This window comes from Perna viridis, chromosome 6 (genome assembly GCF_037379345.1).
Source record: "Perna viridis isolate PV_CMFRI_1.1 ecotype Kerala chromosome 6, ASM3737934v1, whole genome shotgun sequence".
In the NCBI taxonomy this organism is placed as follows: domain Eukaryota; kingdom Metazoa; phylum Mollusca; class Bivalvia; order Mytilida; family Mytilidae; genus Perna; species Perna viridis.
In genome coordinates, this window is record NC_142450.1 from 4,267,107 (window position 1) to 4,289,426 (window position 22,320).

General features: G+C 32.6%; 2 protein-coding genes across 3 annotated transcripts; both read left to right on the plus strand.

Annotated features, from left to right (window-relative positions):
• Positions 1-332: 332 nt before the first annotated feature.
• On the plus strand, positions 333-8,045 carry LOC148613276 (uncharacterized). 2 transcript variants are annotated; one of them, XM_088586596.1, is made up of 7 exons: positions 333-492; positions 1,367-2,148; positions 2,563-2,876; positions 3,659-3,710; positions 5,012-5,175; positions 6,615-6,669; positions 7,255-8,045. In XM_088586596.1, the coding sequence occupies exons 2-7, from the start codon at positions 1,377-1,379 to the stop codon at positions 7,533-7,535; spliced, it is 1,638 nt and encodes a 545-aa protein (XP_088442722.1). In that variant the 5' UTR covers positions 333-492; positions 1,367-1,376; the 3' UTR covers positions 7,536-8,045. The 2 variants fall into 2 exon arrangements, with proteins under 2 accessions (XP_088442722.1, XP_088442723.1); XM_088586597.1 differs by having other exon boundaries at positions 2,563-2,840.
• A 6,704-nt stretch (positions 8,046-14,749) lies between these two features.
• Positions 14,750-21,903, plus strand: LOC148613277 (uncharacterized). The gene is made up of 8 exons (XM_088586600.1): positions 14,750-14,876; positions 15,389-15,456; positions 15,863-15,988; positions 16,380-16,505; positions 16,917-17,054; positions 18,073-18,198; positions 19,497-19,622; positions 21,804-21,903. Exons 2-8 carry the CDS (start codon positions 15,396-15,398, stop codon positions 21,854-21,856), a joined length of 756 nt encoding a protein of 251 aa, XP_088442726.1. The 5' UTR covers positions 14,750-14,876; positions 15,389-15,395; the 3' UTR covers positions 21,857-21,903.
• Positions 21,904-22,320: the final 417 nt, after the last annotated feature.

Consider the following 22,320-nt stretch of genomic DNA (forward strand, 5'->3'; position numbering starts at 1 on the left):
CTGCTATGGTGCGGTATTAGCGACAAAAATAAAAAGTTCTGCCTAGCCTAAAATAAAGTTATGCCTAGCAAAAACTATTTATGCCTAGCCTTAAGTAATTTTGCATATGCTAAATATACTGCATTCCCACCATTGTCATGTTAAATAGTTATTACCTAATATACCAAGCAAAAGAAAAAACGCGCCACTTCTTTAAGTTTTACAATTTTGCGATTTCAAATACCGTAAAAAGTTTTGAGACACTAAACTGTTCTAAGCATCTGTTAACATTAACAAACATACATTGAAAAAACAAATTGCTTAATATTCTGTCGCGAAAAAGGAGACATCATCCACCCCCCCAAACTGATATATCAATTCATCACGACAATAGATAACTATAAACACGGAAGTAAACATTTGGAGACCTGGGATAAAGTTGGCCACACTACACAAACTATTGAGTTGACCGTTGTGTTAATCTCATAAACCAACCCACGGACGGTTAGCAAGGTATGTTTTAAATTAATATGATTTTAATTCATCACAATTTACATGCATACCAAGTAAAAAATGGCTACCTTGATTTTTTCTGCGTAGTAGCCTGCGTCCATTCAGTGTCGAATCCAGGGGAGGGTTCCGGGGTTTGGATGGAAAATCACCATTTTTGTCAGAAGTTTTGTTTATTTCTTGCAAAATTTGAGAAAAGTGAGCATATTATATATAGTCCCCTGGATCGGACCCCCTTTTTCGCCAGTGAACACTAATATACCCATCTTATATCGTTGACATTGACAAACTGGCAAAATTTGGAGCTGGAACATAATATTTTTAATGATCTAATTTGTTTCATAATAAATTTTATACTGCACACTAATTAAGGGTCCACAGATTTCAGTGATAAAGAAACACTCTTAGTTGCATATAGCAAACCGATCCAAAGCAATAAAGAATGAAATCCTGCAGTGTTGTTCGCTTTATCTGTTAAGGAAACATAAAAAAGATATTGTCCAATTGATTGATAAATCTGTCACAAAGGGAAGTCAAATATTTTTCCGACGCAGTCGGTATAATTTCGCTTTTTACCCTTTGACCTTAAAGACGCTCTTCCATGGAAACGCAAGTCAACTGATCAAAATTTCCAGATTGGCCAAATACTGATAACTTAGAGGGGTTCGAAAGGGGAAATTAAAATTGCGTGCAGGGAACACTAGATACATAAAAAATGACTAACCTGAAAAACATCTAAAATTTCCACAGAGAACATTTGAATACTAGTAAACGAAGAAAAAACAATTACAAGCGTACACATATCTATACATGCTGTGTAAGAGAGAAGCTTTGTCTTTGACCATACTACTTGTTACCTTGTTTTTTTTATACGCAGAAAAGGGAATATGTACACATCCACAACAACATTGTTGGAAGATACCATTTTACCAACTATTTGTCTCAAAAGAAGGAAGGTACCTAATGTTAAGACTACTAAACTTCCCACCCGAGAGCTAAAACAGAAGTGGATTTTTAGATTTGTGATAGAAAGAGGAACTAAAGAAGAGAGCGTAACAAACACTTATCCAGTTTTGATTCCCTCAAATGTCTCCCCTTTTTTGCGTTGTGGTTCTTTGTGGGAATGTAAACCACTTCTCGGAAACAATCATGATATTCTAGAGCTCTTATCAAATGGATTTTATTTTGATCGAAAAAATGCGATAAATTGCCACAAATGTCCAATTTCTTATGAAGTGCAACGAAATATCGTGGAAATAAAGTTAAGTCATCATCCAAGCTGCGAGTACTCACGATCACCGCCACGTATTCCTCGCGTGAAAAAATTAGAAACCGGAACTGACAATGAAGACCGTCTTCTTTTAGAACAAACACGATTCGAAGCAGGAGCAAAAGCAGAAACAGCTGATCGTCAAAAGAACAATGAGTTACAAGATAAGAATATGGACTCTGATTATGAATATGTCAAATTCAGCCAAAGTGAAACAGATGCAGCTAAGTCTTCAGATGAATTATTCAAGCAAATTTTTAAACATAACTGTTCCAGAAAAAAGAATAAGTTGTCTTCAAAATATAAAGGTTTTTATTCATTCAAAAGATGCCAATGGATCACACCAGATGACCAACGTCGTGATCTATCAAAAGGATTTTACTATGAAGGTAACATATTTAAATATTAAAGTTGGTAGTTTAATTTGAGAAAGTTATAATTTTTCACTTTTTATTTGTGTATTTTACTTAAAACCCCATAGAATTAAAGCATATTAATTTTTTTCTTCCTTTGAAACTGAAGTTAATTGTTGTTAAAGCAAATTGTATTAATGCATGTACTTTAAACATGTGCATCATATTGGTTTAAATTTGACTTTTTATAGACATTACTATACTGCTTTAAAGTTATTGATTTTTTTTCTAATGAAAAACGTTGGAAATTATTTTATGTGGAAAGGGGGAAACCATTTCTCTAGTTATAACACGTTTCTGTAGATAAATTTGATTCTTTAAACTGGAGAGAAAATAAATGTACACGTTTTTTATTTCTATGTTTGATGTATAAAAATTTTTCTTTTGTAGGTCAAACAAATTCTGTAAGGTGCTTGTTCTGTCCTTTTGGATTGACAGAAAAGCAATTTAAAGATAAGTATTCTGCAGTTAAAGATGACAGTCACAGAAGACTCTTATATACAGGAAAAGACTTGTTATTTTCGACAGAACAAGTACAGGACGACAGCTTTAATTATGCAGGAAACGATGGTATAAAAATCTTAAAAGAGAAAATCCCATTGAATAAAGAAGAAGAATGCTCGGAATCAAAGGACAAACAATCTGATACTAAGAGGGGTCCATCTGAGGTAGTCCAGAAAAGACAAACGGAAAACTATTATTTGGTAACAATACTATACATTATCTGTGGGCTGTGCAAACAAAACGTGTAACAATTCAAGTTACATATTTCCTAATCTTACATTGTTTAAACCCAGATGCTGAGGCATTAATTTAATCTGACGTACGCGACCAAGGAAAATAAAAAAAAACAAACAATACATCCACATAATTATATGGACTTACTAGTTTATTGTTTAAATAATAAAAAAACGCAGCCACGTAGATACGTCAAGATTGCTGAAAATATTTTGTATTTTTAAGGATTTAATATATCACACACAAATCAATTGTCCGTTTTTATGGAGAATAACCGTATATTGACCTGATTAAATATAACGTACCTATTAAATGTAAATAGTTGTGATGAAAGAGAGATAATCCTGATGTATTTCATTCAAAAAAAGGGCAATAATATTTAGCAGTAAATAATAAATAAATCAATCAATCCAAAATCGTGAACACAGGAAACAAAACAAGTTCTACAAACACAATTTAAATAGAACAACCGTTTACACATGAAAACCGAAGATAAAGAAAACAAGTCGTCACATAAAACACTAAAGCACTTACAGCAATATAAACAGCCACACACCCCTCTCCCTCAACAACAATGCAGCTCCCCGACACGAGCCACAAAAATGCCCTATAAACGATATAAATGGTATTTTTTAAAAGGATAATGCCATTCATTTTTGGTTACTGCCATTTTAATTTGCCACAATTTAAGAGTATAACAAAAAAATAATGATTTAATCAATGTAATGATGTTTATAATTATTTTCAGCTACCGCAACCGTTGAAAGATATTAATTTAGGCGATACGAAAATACATAGAGGTAATTTAATGTTAATTTTACCTAAGTGTTTTCCTATTAATTTTGAAATAAATCTTTAAATTAAAGTGATATTAATTTGCAAACTTCGTAATTCAATCTATAATCAAAATTCAAGTCCGACAAGTTTCCCGGGCTGGTGAATACCCTCGGGGACTTTGATTCACCAACAGCGGTATCGACTGTTCATTCAACCTATACCAGAATTTTGAAATTTAGGTATTAAAGGTAAAGAATTTTGTTGGTATTCATTGTATGTTGGATAAGCAATTTCTTATCAATTGAATTAGTTATAAAAACAAAGTCTAAGTAAATTTCATCTTTACTTATAATTCCAAAGTAACAGTAAAAATAATTAACTTTCTATAAAAATGAAGACTCTATTTTCATTTTATGAATATGGTTAATTTTAAGCAACGACTGATAATGGACAATTTACAGTATGAAATACGGGATAAGTGCAGTAAAAAGTAAAAAAAAATATATGATACAGAAAAAGGAATCATAATCAAGCAAATAAAAAAAAAAAAAAAAAAAATCCGGCACTGATAAAATTTACGAAGGGATAAATTGTTTCAAGATCTGTAATATCCAAAATAAATTAAAATATGCATTAAGTATATAATCATGGAAGTATAATATTGTCTAGATGTTATACTTCCATGGTATCATGAATCGTCCCAAATTGAAAAAGGAATGTTAAAGAAGAATCTACGAAAGAATAAAAGTTGTAATTTCCGATGTAAGATTTTACTGTAAATCTTAAATATCTACATTCAATCAAGGAAATGATTACTATCACTATCAAAACATCTACTACATTTTGTATGATGGCATTCTTTGAAGACACCGTATCGATCCTGGATTTCTAATACAAAAATAGCAATAAAGTAAACATTGCAAAATTTGCAATGCTGTACTTGTGTTTCAAATAGTAACATCTCCTTGAATGGACGTCTGTCTGCCTTATAATTGATTTGAATTACATAGGTGATAAGACGTTTGTAGTTCACATTTGCCAATATATTTATGATAAATATTTTTTTATCAAATTACATTGTACACCTACTCCGGCTATATTGCAATCACTTATTCATCAGATATGCCCGCCCGGCCGTTACACTTGTGTATAAAATGTTTCTCAGCCAGTATGTAAGGGAATCCTTAGATATTAAGTATATTGTTTTTGTAGGGTGAACTGTACCGGGTATTTTCTTACCAGGTTTTTCGCTTATCTTCTTCTTGTTTACCGCATGACTTAGTTGCTTGTTGCATGCAACACCTTGTTTTTGTGTTTTTTTCAGACGGCGGTACCTGTGTAAGATGTCGAAATGAGAAGGCAAATATTGGATGTGCAAACTGTGAACGCAGTGTAGTTTGTGTCTTGTGTCTACAGTGTATTGATTATTGCCCGAGGTGTAACAAAAAACTTAAGATGACGGAGAAACGACACAAAGAAGCAACTATGGTAATATAACAATATCTAGCAAATACATAACGAAGCACATAAGAAAAAGTCGGAATACCGAAGAGAAGAAGCAAAGATGGGAATATCAAACGATGGGAGAAAAGGAACTAATTACAATTCAAGAATGAAATGTGCAATAGGAACAACACCCTTACCAAATATTAACCGTGACTAATTTCTGTTCTGTTTGGTCTCCAAACTGAATCAACTAAATTTAATGATGTTGTCCATCAGGAAAACATCCTAATTTTGGCCTTTTAAAGATTTTAAAATTTGAGAAACAGAAATGTTTTTTCCCAGTTAAATGCTGCACTTGTTGTAGTCTGCAGATGTTTTCGTAAAGATTTAAGAAATTGTATACTGAATATCACATGTCAAAATCCGTGCATGCAGTATCAACCCAAGACTCTTTTATCCTCCCAAGGGCCACTAACGGCCTGCAGGATGACATAGGTCGAAGGTTGATAACGTGTGTGATTCGGAGTATGCGATATAGGTATAGGGGTGTTTTATAGGGAATGCCACATATAGGGTTTAAACAATCACTTACAATACATAGACAATAAAGGAATATTCTAATCTAATAATATGTAATATTATGATAAGAAACAATCATAGTGATAGTGTAACTCCTCTACCCATAGGATTTCTTTGAACATCCATTTTCTTCTAGAGCAGTCACTCAGTTGAAAATATCGTCTAATGCCATGACTTTGAAAACAGTAATCATCTTAGCACTAAGATTGATGATAAAAGAGAAGGATTTAATTTTGATATCATAAATTTTCTTTACCTGTGCAGCATTATACCTCCATTTCCTGCATATGGTGTTAGTATTTCACAACTGATTCGCTACGCAATAGCAAGTACTGACTACGCTGATTTTCTTGCACGCCATAAATATCTGCGGAGCAGACTCCTGAATTAGGGGTATGAGGAAATGCGTCTCAAAAGGTCTCTTACCAAAAAAAAAATCTTTTTTTTTATATCAGTCCTCGGTTGAAAAACACTCAGTTTCTTATAAAATAATGAGTAATGATTGTTTTTTTTGTAAATTGTTCTTTGTGCTTATGTGGCCGCTGATTTACCGATTATGACAATATCATGAAAATGCTATTTAATCACTACTGGTATATTCACATTGCAATGGAAGAGGGAGGTTTATCGCGCTGTAAAATCTAAATTTGCGACCATTTCGTTTGACATGTCTGTATCAAATCAGGACAATTGCGGTACCAGCTGCTCCGGTGGTATAATACCGGCATTTTATTTTTTTATACCAGATTTATTTTGGACTTGATTTGTTTAAGGATCGGATCGGTGTTCGATAATTTTGTTGGAATGTACTTAAAAATTAACACAAAGAAATACTCTCATCTGTACTATGTATATAGTACGTCTAGAAGATAAAACTATGATATAGTGTAATTTTTTTTTAGCAAAAACACTATGAGAATGAAGAAGCTGGCGAAAATTTCAACACAATTCAAAGAGGTATGTTTACTCTCAACTTCGACTACGCTGCTTGTGCTGATATACATTGTATATTTGGACGCAGCACAGCCATTGGATAGTGAAACCATGACCAATACAGGGGCGGATCCAGACACTGAAAAAGGGGTGTGTCAGCCTGCAATTACAATTAAAGAGATACTACTTTTACTTTTGATACCAATAATCAAGTGTAAAAACATAAGTACTCTCAACATGTCAAGTTTTCAGGTGTACAAATGTTCGCTATCTTCGCGGTGAACAAAAATGGCGAAAAAACAGTTATCATAAAATTGAAATTTAACATTATATTACATCAATCATTTCTAAAACCGCGACACGACTAAGATTCACGAATATGCTCACTTGACAGGCCCGCAAAAAAATAAAATAAAAATCGCGGAAAATAAGTACGTGTACACCAAGTTTTATATGTATTGAATACAAAAATAAACACATTGCATGTTCAAAAAGTACATGCATCATTAGTCAGATGTTTGCATCTTATAGCAGATCTAATGCATCGAGTTTGTTTATGTCTCAAATTTCATATTTTAGCCAAATAAACTAATTTGTGTTTATTTTCAGATCATTCTACATGTGGACGATGTAGAAAGAGTGAAGCTATAATTCGGTGTTTGCAGTGTAGACAAAGTGTAATTTGCGAGTCGTGCTTAGACTGTATTGACTTTTGCCCGGAATGTGACCAAAGATTTATCTGTTGCAGATGTAGTTCAAACGGACCAAATATAGTTTTTGAAAACTGTTGGCATTTAACTTGCCTTAAATGCTCTGAAAGTGTCGACTTGTGCCCTCAATGTGACGGAAAAATTAGGAAGCGACGCCGAGTCGTATTTGCCGCTAGCTAGTCAAAGTTAATTGGAGGACATTTAATTTATTTACATTACACATAAATCTTTTCATTCAAGTGTGTAAAGAGAGTTGCATCGGTTTTAGAAGTAAAAGCATTAAGTTATTAAGTAAAAAAACTGCAATTTCGTATAAATTTAGTATTATTTTAAAACAAGTTGAACATTAGCCACACGTAATGCATTTATATAAGCATTTTACAAAATATTTTGCCGAATCTTCCTACTAGTAAATATCAATACATATGATAGAGTAATCAAGTGAACCAGAGCACTACCGAGGAGACATGTTCCCTATGCTAGAAAAAGTGATATATTTTCAGTTGAAGAACATTTGAAATGAATTTAACTTATTTATATTTATACATATCATTTTGTTATTCCTTTTATATTTTTTTTCATGGGTATTATCTCTAGTCAAACTTTAATTTAGGAGTATAGGGTTGAGTAACTGATTTTAAAATCTCAACACAAAGCTATAATTTACTGAATATAATTGTGTGAACCTATTGTTTTCCTGTTTACTCTTTTATTTGTTATGAAAGGAAGCAAGGACACAATAAAGAACATAGAATACCCAAAATAATACATGCACAATAACAAAAGTAAATGAGCAACTCGGACTCCCCCAAAAACTGGGAGTATGGACCAGGTGCACCTGTATGGTAAGCGTCCTCTGCTTTTCTAGAAACACCAAGTTTGACATAAAAAGTTCAGTCTTGGGTGGACGAAAGTGGAAAGGAAAACTGACACGTTTAACAAATCGGTTCACATCATGCAGATTGATGCACCGTAACGATCCATGAATTCATGATGACGACCATAAAACTTCTGTAGTGATGACTTGTAGATGTAGCAACATAACCCTATTTCAGGAGCCCAATTGTAAGAAGTCTAGCGTGGTACAAAAATCTGTGTATTTACTGCTGTAGGCTTTGGCATAGCGTATGAATAATATGAAAATTCCATACCAGGTGCTAATGGAAAGTTGTCACAGATGAAGGGAAAGTTGACAATATGAAATTAAAAGTCATCGTGTTTGTCGTATAGTTTGGTCAATATTTTTTCTTTACCACCGATCTGTAAGTGTAGGTAAAGATATGAGGCTGACTTCACAGTGTCTGTAATATTATTTATCTCAAGTTCTTTGGGGAAGATGCATCCACCACAATGGACAAATATGATAAAAAAAATCCATCAGTTTGAAAACATTTTCGGTATATATATAGAAAATGATTTGGAATATGTTTTTATAAAGTATGAACGATTTCTCTACCAAACACATGTACTACATATCTGTATCTAGGTGTAATTATTTTTAGTAACAACGATTTATTATGTTTTTGAGTCTGGGTTTTAACTGAATATGGGAAATAGAAGTATAAGGAGTTGAAGTATAAATTTTATTGATATTGTATTCTGATAATAATCTTGATTTGAGGGTTTCAAGAAGATCTTTCGAATTTTTCAGGATCCACTTTGAATTAATACCACTACGGGAGTTAAAAGTGTCGTGATAGATCTGTAGACCATATATTACAGCTGTGAGTATAGAAGTAAAAAAGTTTTTAAAAAATCGATTTGGTAGTGCATTTTGCAGATCCAGACATGTTGCTTTGTTTCTTGTGAAGTTTCGGCATCCAGTACATAGACGGTAGATCACACTCATCGTCTTTCGTATAGAGACAAAAGGAGGGTAGTACAAATTTATTGTTTTCCACTACCTCCTCTTTGGAGAGGCTAAACGATATTCCTTCGTTATATGATATGCGAGAAATATAATATTTTGGTTGTAAATGAAGTTTTTTTAAGGTTCATCATTTTTCTTCAACAATTATGGCCTCAATTTCATCACTAATTTCCCTCTGACCACAAACAAACCTGTCTATCTAGAAGAATTGTAAGGATATGGATAATTGAGAAACTGGGTCTAAAATATATACTCAAAGTTATATTAAATCAAATCAAAAATGATAGTTAAAGGTTAAAACTTGACGGTGTTTTATATAAAATCGATATTTCAATTTGTTTTGTTTCTGTGGTCTATAGGGGCAACTCTATCGCTGCACCTGTGTATAATTTTGTTTTGAGGACAGTTACAGTCTGCCCAGTGGTGTTAGGGTTTCCTCGTCGTCCATTGAAGACCCATTGTGACCTTGACTTTACATTTTTCATCTCAGTGTGATTGATGTCTTTTTGACATATTCACCATATCCATTCTCCTTCAATACCTTTTAGACAGAAATATGGCGTTTATAATTGGGAAGACAAGATCATTACGTGAAAATTGGATTTTAAACATCATGTATTATCAGGTATACTTAAGGTCAGGTATGAAGTAGAGGAACGTGTATAGTTGTATCTTTTATTTGAAATTGATCTCATTACGTTCACATGTTTGATAAATGATAACTTTCCGCGTCATTTGCTTTTGTTTGTTTGGGGTTTAACGTCCGAGCAGCAATATTTCAGCTATATTCAGACGATGAACATAAAATGGATGATAAAATGAACATGAAATGATGATGAAATGAAAAAGGGATGGGACACAAGGATAATGGGGTCGACAAATTTTGATTGCCACTGAAAAATGGGGATTGGGTAAGGTCGGGCAATTTAGCCCCCTGTGGTGGATCCCAGTGGTTCCTACTCCGGGAGAATACCAAAGTAGGGTTCTTTAACGTGCGAGGAACGTGGCATCTTTCCTAACACGGTGTATGGTTTGCGGTCAGGTTTTACGTATTATAGCCTGACAACCCCAGCATGTAAAACGCCAGGGGTACCCCATTCCACCACCTGGGACACACATCCCAGTTGCTCTGTGGGCAGAGCGCCCTAGCCCCTAGCTAGGGTTCTGAGCACTATTGAGTCGCCTTTTACGACAAGCTTAGCGCTGCTGCAGGCCTATTCTTTTAACACCCGGACCTGCATGGGGCCCGCGTCATTTGCATGTATATAGCTAGTCAGAGAAGCAGACGTAAAATAATTTCGTGAAAATTAAGCATGTAAAGAAAAGGTCAAAACAACAACAACCTAAAACAAAGCATTTAGTCGGAAAAGTACGTTCATATGAAAATCGTATGAGATGAGTATAAAGCAAAGAACGTAAAGATTGTAACCGTCTTGAAGTATTAAAACGGTGTGTTACATACCTAAATGGCTATATATAAGTGGCACGAATAAACGCCTCGATTAACTCGCTTAAATATCATATCAAATGGAAGCTTAAATGACCAATCATAGCGACTATTTTTTCGAACTAAATATTGTTCTCAAATATATTAAGCATATTTAAAATACAAATACTTCAATAATTAAGTAATAAGTTGAACTGTAGGATCGGCTAATGACTCTTTATATCAGTAGTAAAATCATGCTGAAATATAAACTGTAAACAGTCACTCCCATTACATTCCACCCTTTTAAATTGTTCCTAAAATTTAAAATCAGCATACAGGAAATGTTCTTGTACTGGCACATTTGTCCTCAAGTAATTGCTTCACACAATATATCATTTCATATTGGAAGATGTTGACTTTGCGGGCAAGTGAAAGGCTAAGAATGTAATCTTTGTCGAGACAAGATTTCATAGTCCATTAATTAGTTTTTAAGTGATTTACCGGTATGCCACCGGCACATTAGATGTAAAATGGCAAGTTAGCCAATTTGAAATGCAAATCGATGAGGAAATGATAACAAACTCCTTAATATCAATTGGGTAGTATGTGTTTGTAAACAGTAACTTCCCTTGTGGAAGAAAAAAAATTGAGACCAATTTTTTAACGTTAAGTATATTTGCACGACTAAAATTTATGGTCTTTAAAGGGAAAACAAAGCAAAACAAAACAAAAAACAATGCATGCGTGTGCTTAGTGTATCTTAGCTGCGTGAAGACTAGTAAAAAGAATCGCTTGTAAGATCCTTTATTCTGTATACAGTCTTCCAACAATCTCGTGCAGTTTCACGAGCAATACCCCCCCCAAAAAACAAACAAACAAACAAACAAACAAACAAAAAAAACAAAAAACAAAGAACAAAAAACAAAAAAAAAAACCCAAATAAACAAAAAAAAAAAAACAAAACAAAAAAACAATCAGTTTTATTAAAAATAAAACGACCTAATTTTGATATATATTTTTCACACTGACTACAGTGTTACAAAAAATATAGTACGGTGCGTTCAATTGGATGTAGTCCAATGCGTTCAGTTGGCTGTAGTACAGTGCGTATGCTTGTACATATTGAGCTTTAAGTGTATTGAATTACACCCCAAATGTCAGATACTTACTTCACAAAGTTAAATATGCAGTGATTCACGTTAATCTAGTACAAACGTGATGATTTAACTCAAAGAAAGAGCAGAAAATTTCCCAACTTGTAACGACCTGAAAAAATTACTGCAATTATAATTTTTTAAACATTGATTTACATCTTATTATGTTATACTTTATTTTTAACACGATTTTCAGCTTTTACCTCATTTAATCACACGTTACGAATGATAAAAGGGAAACAAAGCAGATCTCTGTGCTCATATGAAGAAGAGCATTGGATCGGAGAACATACGTATTTTTAGGCAACTGCACGTGTTAGTTAATTTGTATCAAAAGAGATTCTTACAATTTAAGTGTAAGAATTTGTAAGAATCAGGCAAAATAGGAAAAATCAGAAACATATGTCAAAACCCACTGATCTGACAATGTAATATCTGTCTCTATTTGAAAAAAAAAATGTTTGATCTCTGCATCACTGTCTTTGCTCAGAATTTTTTCTATAAAAAAATGAGGTTTTTGACAGAGTTATCTGCCCTTGAAAAAGTTCATTTTCCTTGTTTTTGATGGTGCAAATAGTCAAATTACAGTATCAAAATGATGGTTATTTTAAACCATGTTTCACCTACTTGATTCTTACCGGGACTAACATTTAAATGATAGCACAAGTACAGGTACGAGGACACTATTATTCGTAGTGCATTTAAACAGACCCATATTGATATATAAAAAAAATCCAACGCTTCAAACTCAATAAAACTTCACCAATATGGAAACATGTATAAAAGCAGATTTCTATAAGAGTGCCAGAAAAATTCACCATCATTTTTTTTTTTATCAAAAACCAACTTTCAACTTTGAGAAAGGATGCATTCGAGATATGAAATGGGTGAAAAAATTTAGAAAACAAAATTTGTTTAGTGCCAACCATTGCCTGGTTTTTGCATGGACATCCTCTTCATAATTAGTTTTGTAATTAATACATCTAATTGCAAGCATTAAATAGAAAATACCCATAGGCTTTATCTTATAAACTTCAAAAGCTAAAATCATGAATCATTCGTACAAGAGAATAAGAAACCAATACCCAGTTACAACCATCTTTTTTATTTTCTCAGAAGTTAGCAATTTCTAAAATATTTTATTTTCTGGGTTACCACGATATATTTGTCGGGATACTGACATCCATGTAATATATTGAAAGTAGAAGTATAAATAGTTGCCTAGTTTAACTCATGATGCCAGTACATTATTAGGACAATACTTCTGAACAAATTAAAAGGAACAAAAAGTCCTTTTTGGTCAGATACTTAGTCGAATTGAATGTGAATAAATAGTGTTTGACACGTATTGCGAAGCTTATTAGGTTTGTTAGATTACCGGATTATACTCAATTGCATTATGACGGCTGCCACTGGCGGAGCAGGAGATGGTTAACCTTCCGAAGCACCTGATGTCAATCCTGGGTTTTTGTGGGAGTTTATATGGCTAGTGTTGTCGTCTTGTTAACTTCACTTCGGTTGAAATATGTTATCTTTATTTATTCGGTTTGCTCCTTGGTGTGTGTTCATGTTTATACCATATGTTTAGATTTGATATCCCACTGGCGATGCTTCGGTTTTTTTTGCCGATGTATGGAAGAGTAATTAAGGGAACCAAGGTTATAGTGGTAATAAAAAAATGCAATCCAGGGACAAAAATCAGACATAGAAAACAGACATACACAACAAATAATATAAAGTAACTAAAATTATACATACAAAGTAACAAAAGATTACGGTATTTTTTGCCGATGTATGGAAGAGTAATCAAGGGAACCAAGGTTATAGTGGTAATAAAAAATGCAATCTAGGGACAAAAATCAGACATAGAAAATAGACAGACACAACAAATAATATAAAGTAATTAAAATTATACATACAAAGTAACAAAAGCAAATGAGCAACTCGGGCTCCACTAAAAACTGGGAGCATAGACCAGGTGCACCGGTAGGGTAAGCGTCCTCTGCTTTTCTAGAAATAGACATTTGACATTTTCTTTTAGTTTAACATCTTATGTGATGTCTGCCTGTTAACATATGCTAGTTTTAATCGCTTGCTGTGTGATTTTTGTAGGATTAGTTTTGTGAGATATAAGTTTTGTTAATTCCTCCGCTAACATAAAGATTTTATAGCCTTGGTGAAAATCGAAAAAAAAAAAAATTTAAGATGAAAAAAGCAAGTAAAAATATCGTATAGAGAATAGTACATGGCAATATCTGTACATGCTGTATCATCCCTAAATATCTATATCTGACTAAGGGCTGATATTGATCGAGGGTGATACAGCATATGATACATATGTTGCCATGTACTATTCTCTTTACGATATATTTACTTGCTTTTTTCATCTTGAATTAATTTTTTTTTCGATTTTCACCAGTGCTGTAACATCTTTATGTTGTAAACACTTTACCATATATATTAATATATCATCATTCTTACAAATTTCTATTTATTAAGCATCATGTGTTTTTTGGGTCTATTCCTTTCTAGCTCTGTCCCTAAAAATAATTTGTTGTCACGATATATCACCAAGGTAGATCACTACCGATTTAACTTCCTCATTACGATCTAAACTAACCAGACGACACCGACTATCTAAACTAATCTGACGACATCGTCTATATAAACTATCCAGACGACACCGACTATCTAAACTTACCAGACGACACCGTCTATCTAAACTAATCAGACGACACCGTCTATCTAAACTAACCAGAAAATAGTAAAAGTAAATTCGCGATGATTCGCCTTTATTTAGGACATACATGTTTTGAAATTCAAACAAAGAGCAAACAATTATCCAATCCATGACGACCTTATTAAAAAAGAAACTAATTATTGCAATTACTGTCTTTAAACACCAAATTTACATCTAATTATGTCACGTATGTTACAATTAATTATTTTTACACGATATTTAGTTTTGACCTGATCCCTCATGTAATTACATTTATTATATAATGAAAGGAAAAATAAAGCAGATGCCTGCATGTTCTCATTGTAAGAAGAGCTCTTGATCAAAAACTGTAAGTATTGCAAATAGTCAGGTCCAATATAAATATATTTTATCAAAGTATTATGATGTATCTAAAACATTAATGCATACTTTTCAGATTGTTTGCTCGTATTCATAAACAACGTATCATAAAGCAGTAGCCTCCGAAATTACACAGATAACAGTTAATCTTTGTTAGGATTTGATTAAGTCTTAAATGTTTCGGGGCAGGTTATTTTTTTAGGTACACGTAACTTCATGTATAATGTATTACATATCAAAAGGAAAACATCTGGTGTCGGACATCAGAAAATATATTAATTAACAAGATCTACATTAAAGTGAAAATTATTTGAAAAAAAAAATATCAATCGGTGTCTTTCTCTTCAGTAAACTAACTTGTATTTATTTTTATGTAAGTCGTTTGAGCTTGATGTGGAAATTAGTTTCACTTTTATTAAAATATTAAAATGACTTTCACTAACGTTATTCGAGTATAGGCATTGAACACTGTTTTATGTGATATAATGTAATCTGTTTTAGGATTATCATGCATAGATTTCTTCAAACTAGTTTGTACATTCTGGTTGCCCTAGGCTTTGTCAAAGCAGGTAGGACAGATTAAACAGAAGATACTAAAACAAAACGAAGTACGAAAGTAGTAAATGTCATCTACCAAAGTGAACAGTCCTCATTATAGACAAAATACACTTTGTCGACTTATTCAACTTTTGATACTTCGATTTATTTTGCTTGCATTACGAATTGTCCCTGAACAACGAATGTCTTAGGTACTTATTGGCATGACCATTGAGAAAAAGAGAGAAACTCGAGTTGAAAAAGTAAGTCCTTTTTTTAATATACATATTCCACCGATTATTAATTTATTTTAAAAATTGGAAAAAAAAGAATCAAAGTTTATCAAAATTCTGAATTTAATGCACTATTGGATATCATTACCACCCACTGTTAATCTTAGGTAATAAATTAAAATTCTATTTATAATTGGTTTTGTAGCTGGAGTTTGTGATTCGGGATACGAAAAGTGTGGTAACTCAGATCAATGCATATTTTACGGATTTTTTTGCGATGGTGAAGTCAATTGCGAAAATGGTGCTGACGAAAACGAGGCTTTCTGTAGAGGTCTGTATAATCTATACTTAAAACGGACAAGCGTTGTAGTTTGTTGGTATAATTGATAGCCTTAATTTTATTCAATATTATATTATAATTGCGTTCATTGTTGTATGTCCAGACATACCAATTTCTTGGTGTTTGGATTTCGTCTATATTTACAGTTTTTGCAAAAAATGGTATGGTATATTGCTTTCTTTTCTGTGTTCACATTCAGGCCATGTTTTGGTATTTTGCCATATTTTAATAACCTCAATACTGGGCTTCTGTTTTTGCCTATATATATAAAAAATCATTGTGTGCACTTTACATACATACAGAGCAATTTTCATTTGCTCATTTTTTTATCAATTTTTTTCCCTAGTTTTCCGATAAGATCTATATTAACATTATATTCCAGAGCACACATGTGGTCCAAATTATGTTCAGTGTGATGATGGTCTTCAATGTATCCATGAACGAGGTTATTGTAATGGAAAAGCCATGTGCAAGGATAAATCAGACGAACTTCCACAAAATTGTCAAAGTATGTATATTGGACAGGGTAAACCAAACTTGTGTATAGCAATTAAGCATCCCCCTTTTTTTTTTATAGTTCTTTCGGATTTTTTTTCATGAAAAAGATAATGAGGATAATCTTAGAGACCTACTTCTAAAAGTCGTCATAAACCAACTCCCAAATTGGGTTTTCTTGATCTAAGACCTTTTATTAATAAAGAAATACAACGGATATAACTCTTTTGTGAGGAATATTGGGAACTCTCAGTCATCTGATGGTACGATTTAACCATTCTTTACCGAGACTTTTTCGATTTAGGAAATATAATTATTTTTGTTTTTGCAATGACAAAATGTCAAAAACAATGTTGTATAAGGAAATTAAAGCATGTCTTGAACAAAAAAATTGCTCATCTTTATTTTGATGATACCTTGGTAGAGTTTCAATGTCCCGACATTGCTGTGAAATGTGCTAGTGGCGACGAATGCACTCCATGGTACGAGTTATGTGATGGGGAATCTCATGAGATTGAGGGATGTAAGGACGGATCGGATGAAGACGTAAATTTATGCAGAGGTACATTTTACCTTAATCAAACCTAATCTAACCTTAAGAAGAAGTGATTTTAAAACTGGCATACCGTTAGCTCCGAAAATTTTATACCGAGCATCGCATACAAGGCTCACGATAGACGTTCTAACCTGAATAGGTATCATACAGACCCGCAGTTATGGGTCATGGAAATTAATTCAAGATAAAAGTAGCCTTTAAACTAATTCAAAATTTAAAAATGCAATTCAAAAACAAAGAATAAATATAAAAAAAACTATTTACAGTATCTAGATCAGGTACTCAGAGTTATTCTAAAAAAAGAAAAAAGACCACCGTTTATTTATCCTATCTATCCCTATTCAGCTATCATCCCTTTTTTCAATGATTTTAGGAAGAAAAATGTGCGATGCAGGGTGGTAGGCTGTGGCTAACCCATATTGTTTTAGATTATGTGCCGAAATTTGCAATATCGTAAAATTCAAAATTCCCAATAAAAAAGTCTTTACGCCTTGTAATCAGGAAGAACTTGGCTTAATTCCTATTTCGATATTTCTGGCTCGGAGTATTCTTTTTCGGTTCTTGATCTTACTCATTGGTTACATGAGCACAGCATTACGAAATTTGAAATATTTATTGTTCTATTTTATATAATGATTACCAAATGATAGTCATATGATTATCATATGACAATAACTTGGACGGGTCATAGTTTTCCTTTCCTGTTTGTCTACCCCGGACTTGACTTTTTATGATGAATATTAACTAGTACAGAAAGTTAACATATTTATCAACTTACTCTATTCTAATATTGACCTGAAAACCAAAGAACTTATAAATGATGTGTGTCATCTCTTTATATATTCTGACAGTTGCCAAAGCTAATCCTCCTATTTGCTTGCTAAACTGTGCGTTGCATACAGCCTTAAGCAAAACAATACATCATTTTTGTTTGTACCTGGAAGTTGTTACACGTATAATGACGTCAGACGCGACTACTGACGCTATTTATTGGTAAAGACAAACATAATACATATAATTGTAGCCTCAACTTGTCCATCGGGTACCCAAAAATGTGACAACGGTTTACAATGTTATCACGATTTATATGCGTGTGATGGTAAAAATGACTGCTCTGATGGCACTGACGAGAAACCAGATATGTGCAGAGGTGAGTTAAGGATTTGTAAATATAGTTCGTTAATCTTCAAGAATTAAAACAGCAGATGTATTTGACACGATTGGAACTCCCGACTTTCCTTCTTACTTAAAAACCTCCTATGCACCTGGTAGTGGAATCAGTCTGGATTATTTTCCGATCCGATTCTAAAATTAAGAGTTGTACTGGATGAATTTTTACTTCTGGACAAGTAAATGTTTGTTATTTCTAATTATATTTGCATTAACTTATTAGCGACATATGGTAAATGGAACAACATTTTTCCCTGGTTAATTCTAATAGAATCTTGATTCCCTTGCTTATATTAATACATTTTAGCGTCGCGAAAATGATGACAGAGTAGTTTTGTTTGATTTTCAAAGAAGTTTATAATGCTTATCACACATATATATATTATACATATATACCGATTACGTATGCTTTATGATTCGGAATCAATTAATATGAAAAAGGACTTATTCGAACAGGATGCAGACAAATTAAAATTTTAGATTTATTCCACCTTCACTTACCTCTACATACAATAGTTTTTTTTCTAAGGAATCCGTGCGTAAGGCGCAAAGAAATGCATAATTATAATGAAGTTTGAATGCTATTGCGTATTTGTTCGGTCTACATACGCAAAAATATCAAAGTGTTTTTTCGAGATAATCCGGAAAATCGCAGTTACATCTTCCATTCTAAAATTACTTCTTCCAATATCACCCATAAACATTTTTAACCAAATTCTTAACTAACCGTACTCTCATTAATTGAAAAATCTACACGTGTTCGTAACTGTGCATAAGGTGCTTGTAATATCACTAAACAACACTCACAGTATACATCACTCATAAGAATCCACGAACAATTGTAAACAAACTTCCCATCGTTAAACTAACTGTTACGAGACCTTTACGGTACCTTGCCAGTAGTTTACGGAGGAACACCTATTGTTACAACCAAATTACGGTATTCACGACGTGCTACAATTGTTCGAGAGTTATGCAAGTTAAACATCCAGAATATTTGACATAAAAAGGTAAGCCTTTACATACACAGATACTCACTGGTGTCTTTTAGTTACTAGTAATAACGATCCCAACATGCTGTATACGGAGACGATTACGCGTTACCTATCCGGAAGGACTATTAGAAAATTCTGCATATGAGCCTTTATGAATAAACCAATTACCTTGTTATTTTTTATATATGAAAACAAAAAGCAATATGCAGCATGCTCCTAACACTTGAAGTGTTTCATTCAATTGTATATGAAGTTTCAATTTGCGCCAATTTTGATGTTGTAGCATTTCAATGTAAAATGAATCGTGTAAAATGTGCGGATGGACTTAGATGTATTAGTTGGTATCAGATATGTGATGGAAAAAGTAACTGTATAGATCAGTCAGATGAATCAACAGCCATTTGTGACGGTAAGTGTGAAAATAAAATTTTTCGTGTGAAACTGTCACGAAGTAGTCATAACGTAAAAAATTCTACTGTTGTGTTAATTTGTGAACTATCATTAAAACATTTTTAATCAATAAAGACCATCATTGAAAACCAAGGAGTGGATTATAAGCCTACGATACGGATTGACTCCATCACACTTTTGGAAGTATTTTTGCGAAATACTCAATACTACAATGAAGAATTGTTTTATGTATTGGTTCATTCCACGCAACTAAAATACAAAGTATGTCTTATTTGTAAAGTAGTTTAATTATGTTTTGATTATCCAATTAGCATTTACATTTTGTTTTGTCACCATTCAATTCCAAAGATGCCACGGTCAGGTTGACTAGATAAATTAACTTCGGTATAGTAGGGGCTCTTGTAAAACGGCAGATATAATAAAGTAACCAAAAGCGATTGATTTATAGTATACGTAGGCACTCCTGGATTTTCGAGGATGAATAAAAACAAAAACAAGTATTTGTTAACGAATTAGGCAGGTGATTGAAAACGTCTTTTTATGCTGAGTTTAATTTTCTAGAGTCGAAAGTCAAATGCAATTATGGTGTTTAAGTTATGGATCTAGATAAATAAAGATAAAATTTAGTAAGAATCCAATAAATGATAATAATAATAATAATAATAATAATAATAATAATAATAATAACAAATACATGATCTCTCTGGGAATAAATAAATGTGTTTATTGACTTAGTTTTTCTGAAATTCTTATTTCCGTAAAATGTTACAGTACTGAGAGGAAATTTTGCTTGGTACATAGGATAATATGAGTTCATTGCAAAAATTGGGCAAGGGATTCCAACAATTCGTGTCTTTGTTATCCTAGATTTAAAATATTTGGTTTCTTGCTAAAGTTTATTCAATTATTTTACCAACAATTCACTGCAAAAAAGTTTCCTTTTTATCAAATCAATTTAAAACAAAAGATCTGTTCTTCCAGATAACATAAGATCAAATTTCATTGCTTTCATGCGATAATTTGTTTTGACATAATATTCAGACTTAACAATTTTAAAATCAAGTTCCAGTAAACTGATATACAAAAACAGTAGCCCTCGATGTGTTTACCCCGACAACTCAGTATAACTAATTGTCGTGTTTTTAACATTTTGAAAACCAACATCACTGGTGTTACAAATAATAATAATAATAATAATAATAATAATAAGTTAAGGATGGAACCTGAAGGGGTAAAGTCTGTAATTATATATTTTCTACGGTGCAAGGCAACTTTGAGTCATTGCTCAGTTGATGATACACGAAATTACTATTTTATTAATAGTTAAATAAAAAAAATAATAAGATGGAGACCGATATTGAAAAGGAAATATCTTTGCACCAGTAAATTATTTGCGCCACCCACTTTTGCTAAAACGTGAACTCAATTGTGCCAATAATTATTGTACTCGATTGCGCCACTTGTGTCATGCAATATGGTGTAATTTTGAAAAAAAAACCAAAAAAAAAAACCCAAAAAAACAAAACAAAACAAAACAAAACAAATAGAATGACTCTTCCTCCTTTATCCCGGGCTAGGAACATCAGTATATCAAAAAGTGGAGTGAGTCATTTTTATAAGTAGTTTGATTTCTCTCTTTTAAAAGAGCTACAGGAAATATTCAAATCATTTTAATATCTTAACTCAAAGTTAAAATAATATATATGGACAAACCAAAACATACAGCCAAACACATGAATTGCTTAAATAAAGCGATGGACCTTTAGCTCATTACAAACACGTTTTTCTCGGCGACTTATTTCACCGTTCGCATACTAATAGAAAAGTTCGTTCTTTCGTAGTTATGCCCGCTTCTAACTCCAACGGTGTTTGCGCTTCTGTTCACCATACATGTTTCATACATTCATGGTCCATAATATAATGCTCAATATATATACAGTTTGACTGAGCAAATGAGTTTCTAATTCTTGCACAATTCAAACAATTAGAAATTATGTTTATGGCGCAAATGATACCTCTCAAAAATATGTAATTGGAGCTTCCCTGTTAGACTATCCATAATCCTATCATGAAAACAAACAAACCACTTTAAATTCTACGATAGCCCAAAATGAGACCTTTTTGTTCAATATATTATTAAAGATTTTTAACGTATATATATATACTTTTGTCTTTATAGGAAACCAATCACTACGGAGATTGAAAAGCTTAACAGTTTTACCTTCTGCATAAAAATATTAAATAAATTTAAATGAAAACAATAAATATACAATAAAGGTTGGGATTTGTTACAATATTTGAATTTCAACAGCAGCTAAAATTATGAAAGAGTTACCAAGAGAACCAAGGTTTTAATACACTGGCCTGACCAATACAAAAAAAGAAGATGCAATAAACAAAGTAACACGTACAAAGAAACAAAAGAGACTCAACTAAAAACACGGGAGCATGGACCAGAAACCAAAACCCAATCACAACAATCGTTTTCTCAGAGTTATCAATTTCATATATATTTTATGTTTTGAGTTACCAATAGAATCCATTGGGGGTACTGCCATTCTTATTATTATGTAAAAAAATAGAAGTTTATATAACTTTACAGCATATCGCAAACAAATTAGAGTTGTCCAGAACAGTTTGAGTAATTGCACACTAGCCTCTAGAATGGGTTGATAATGAAATTAACCAATTAACAA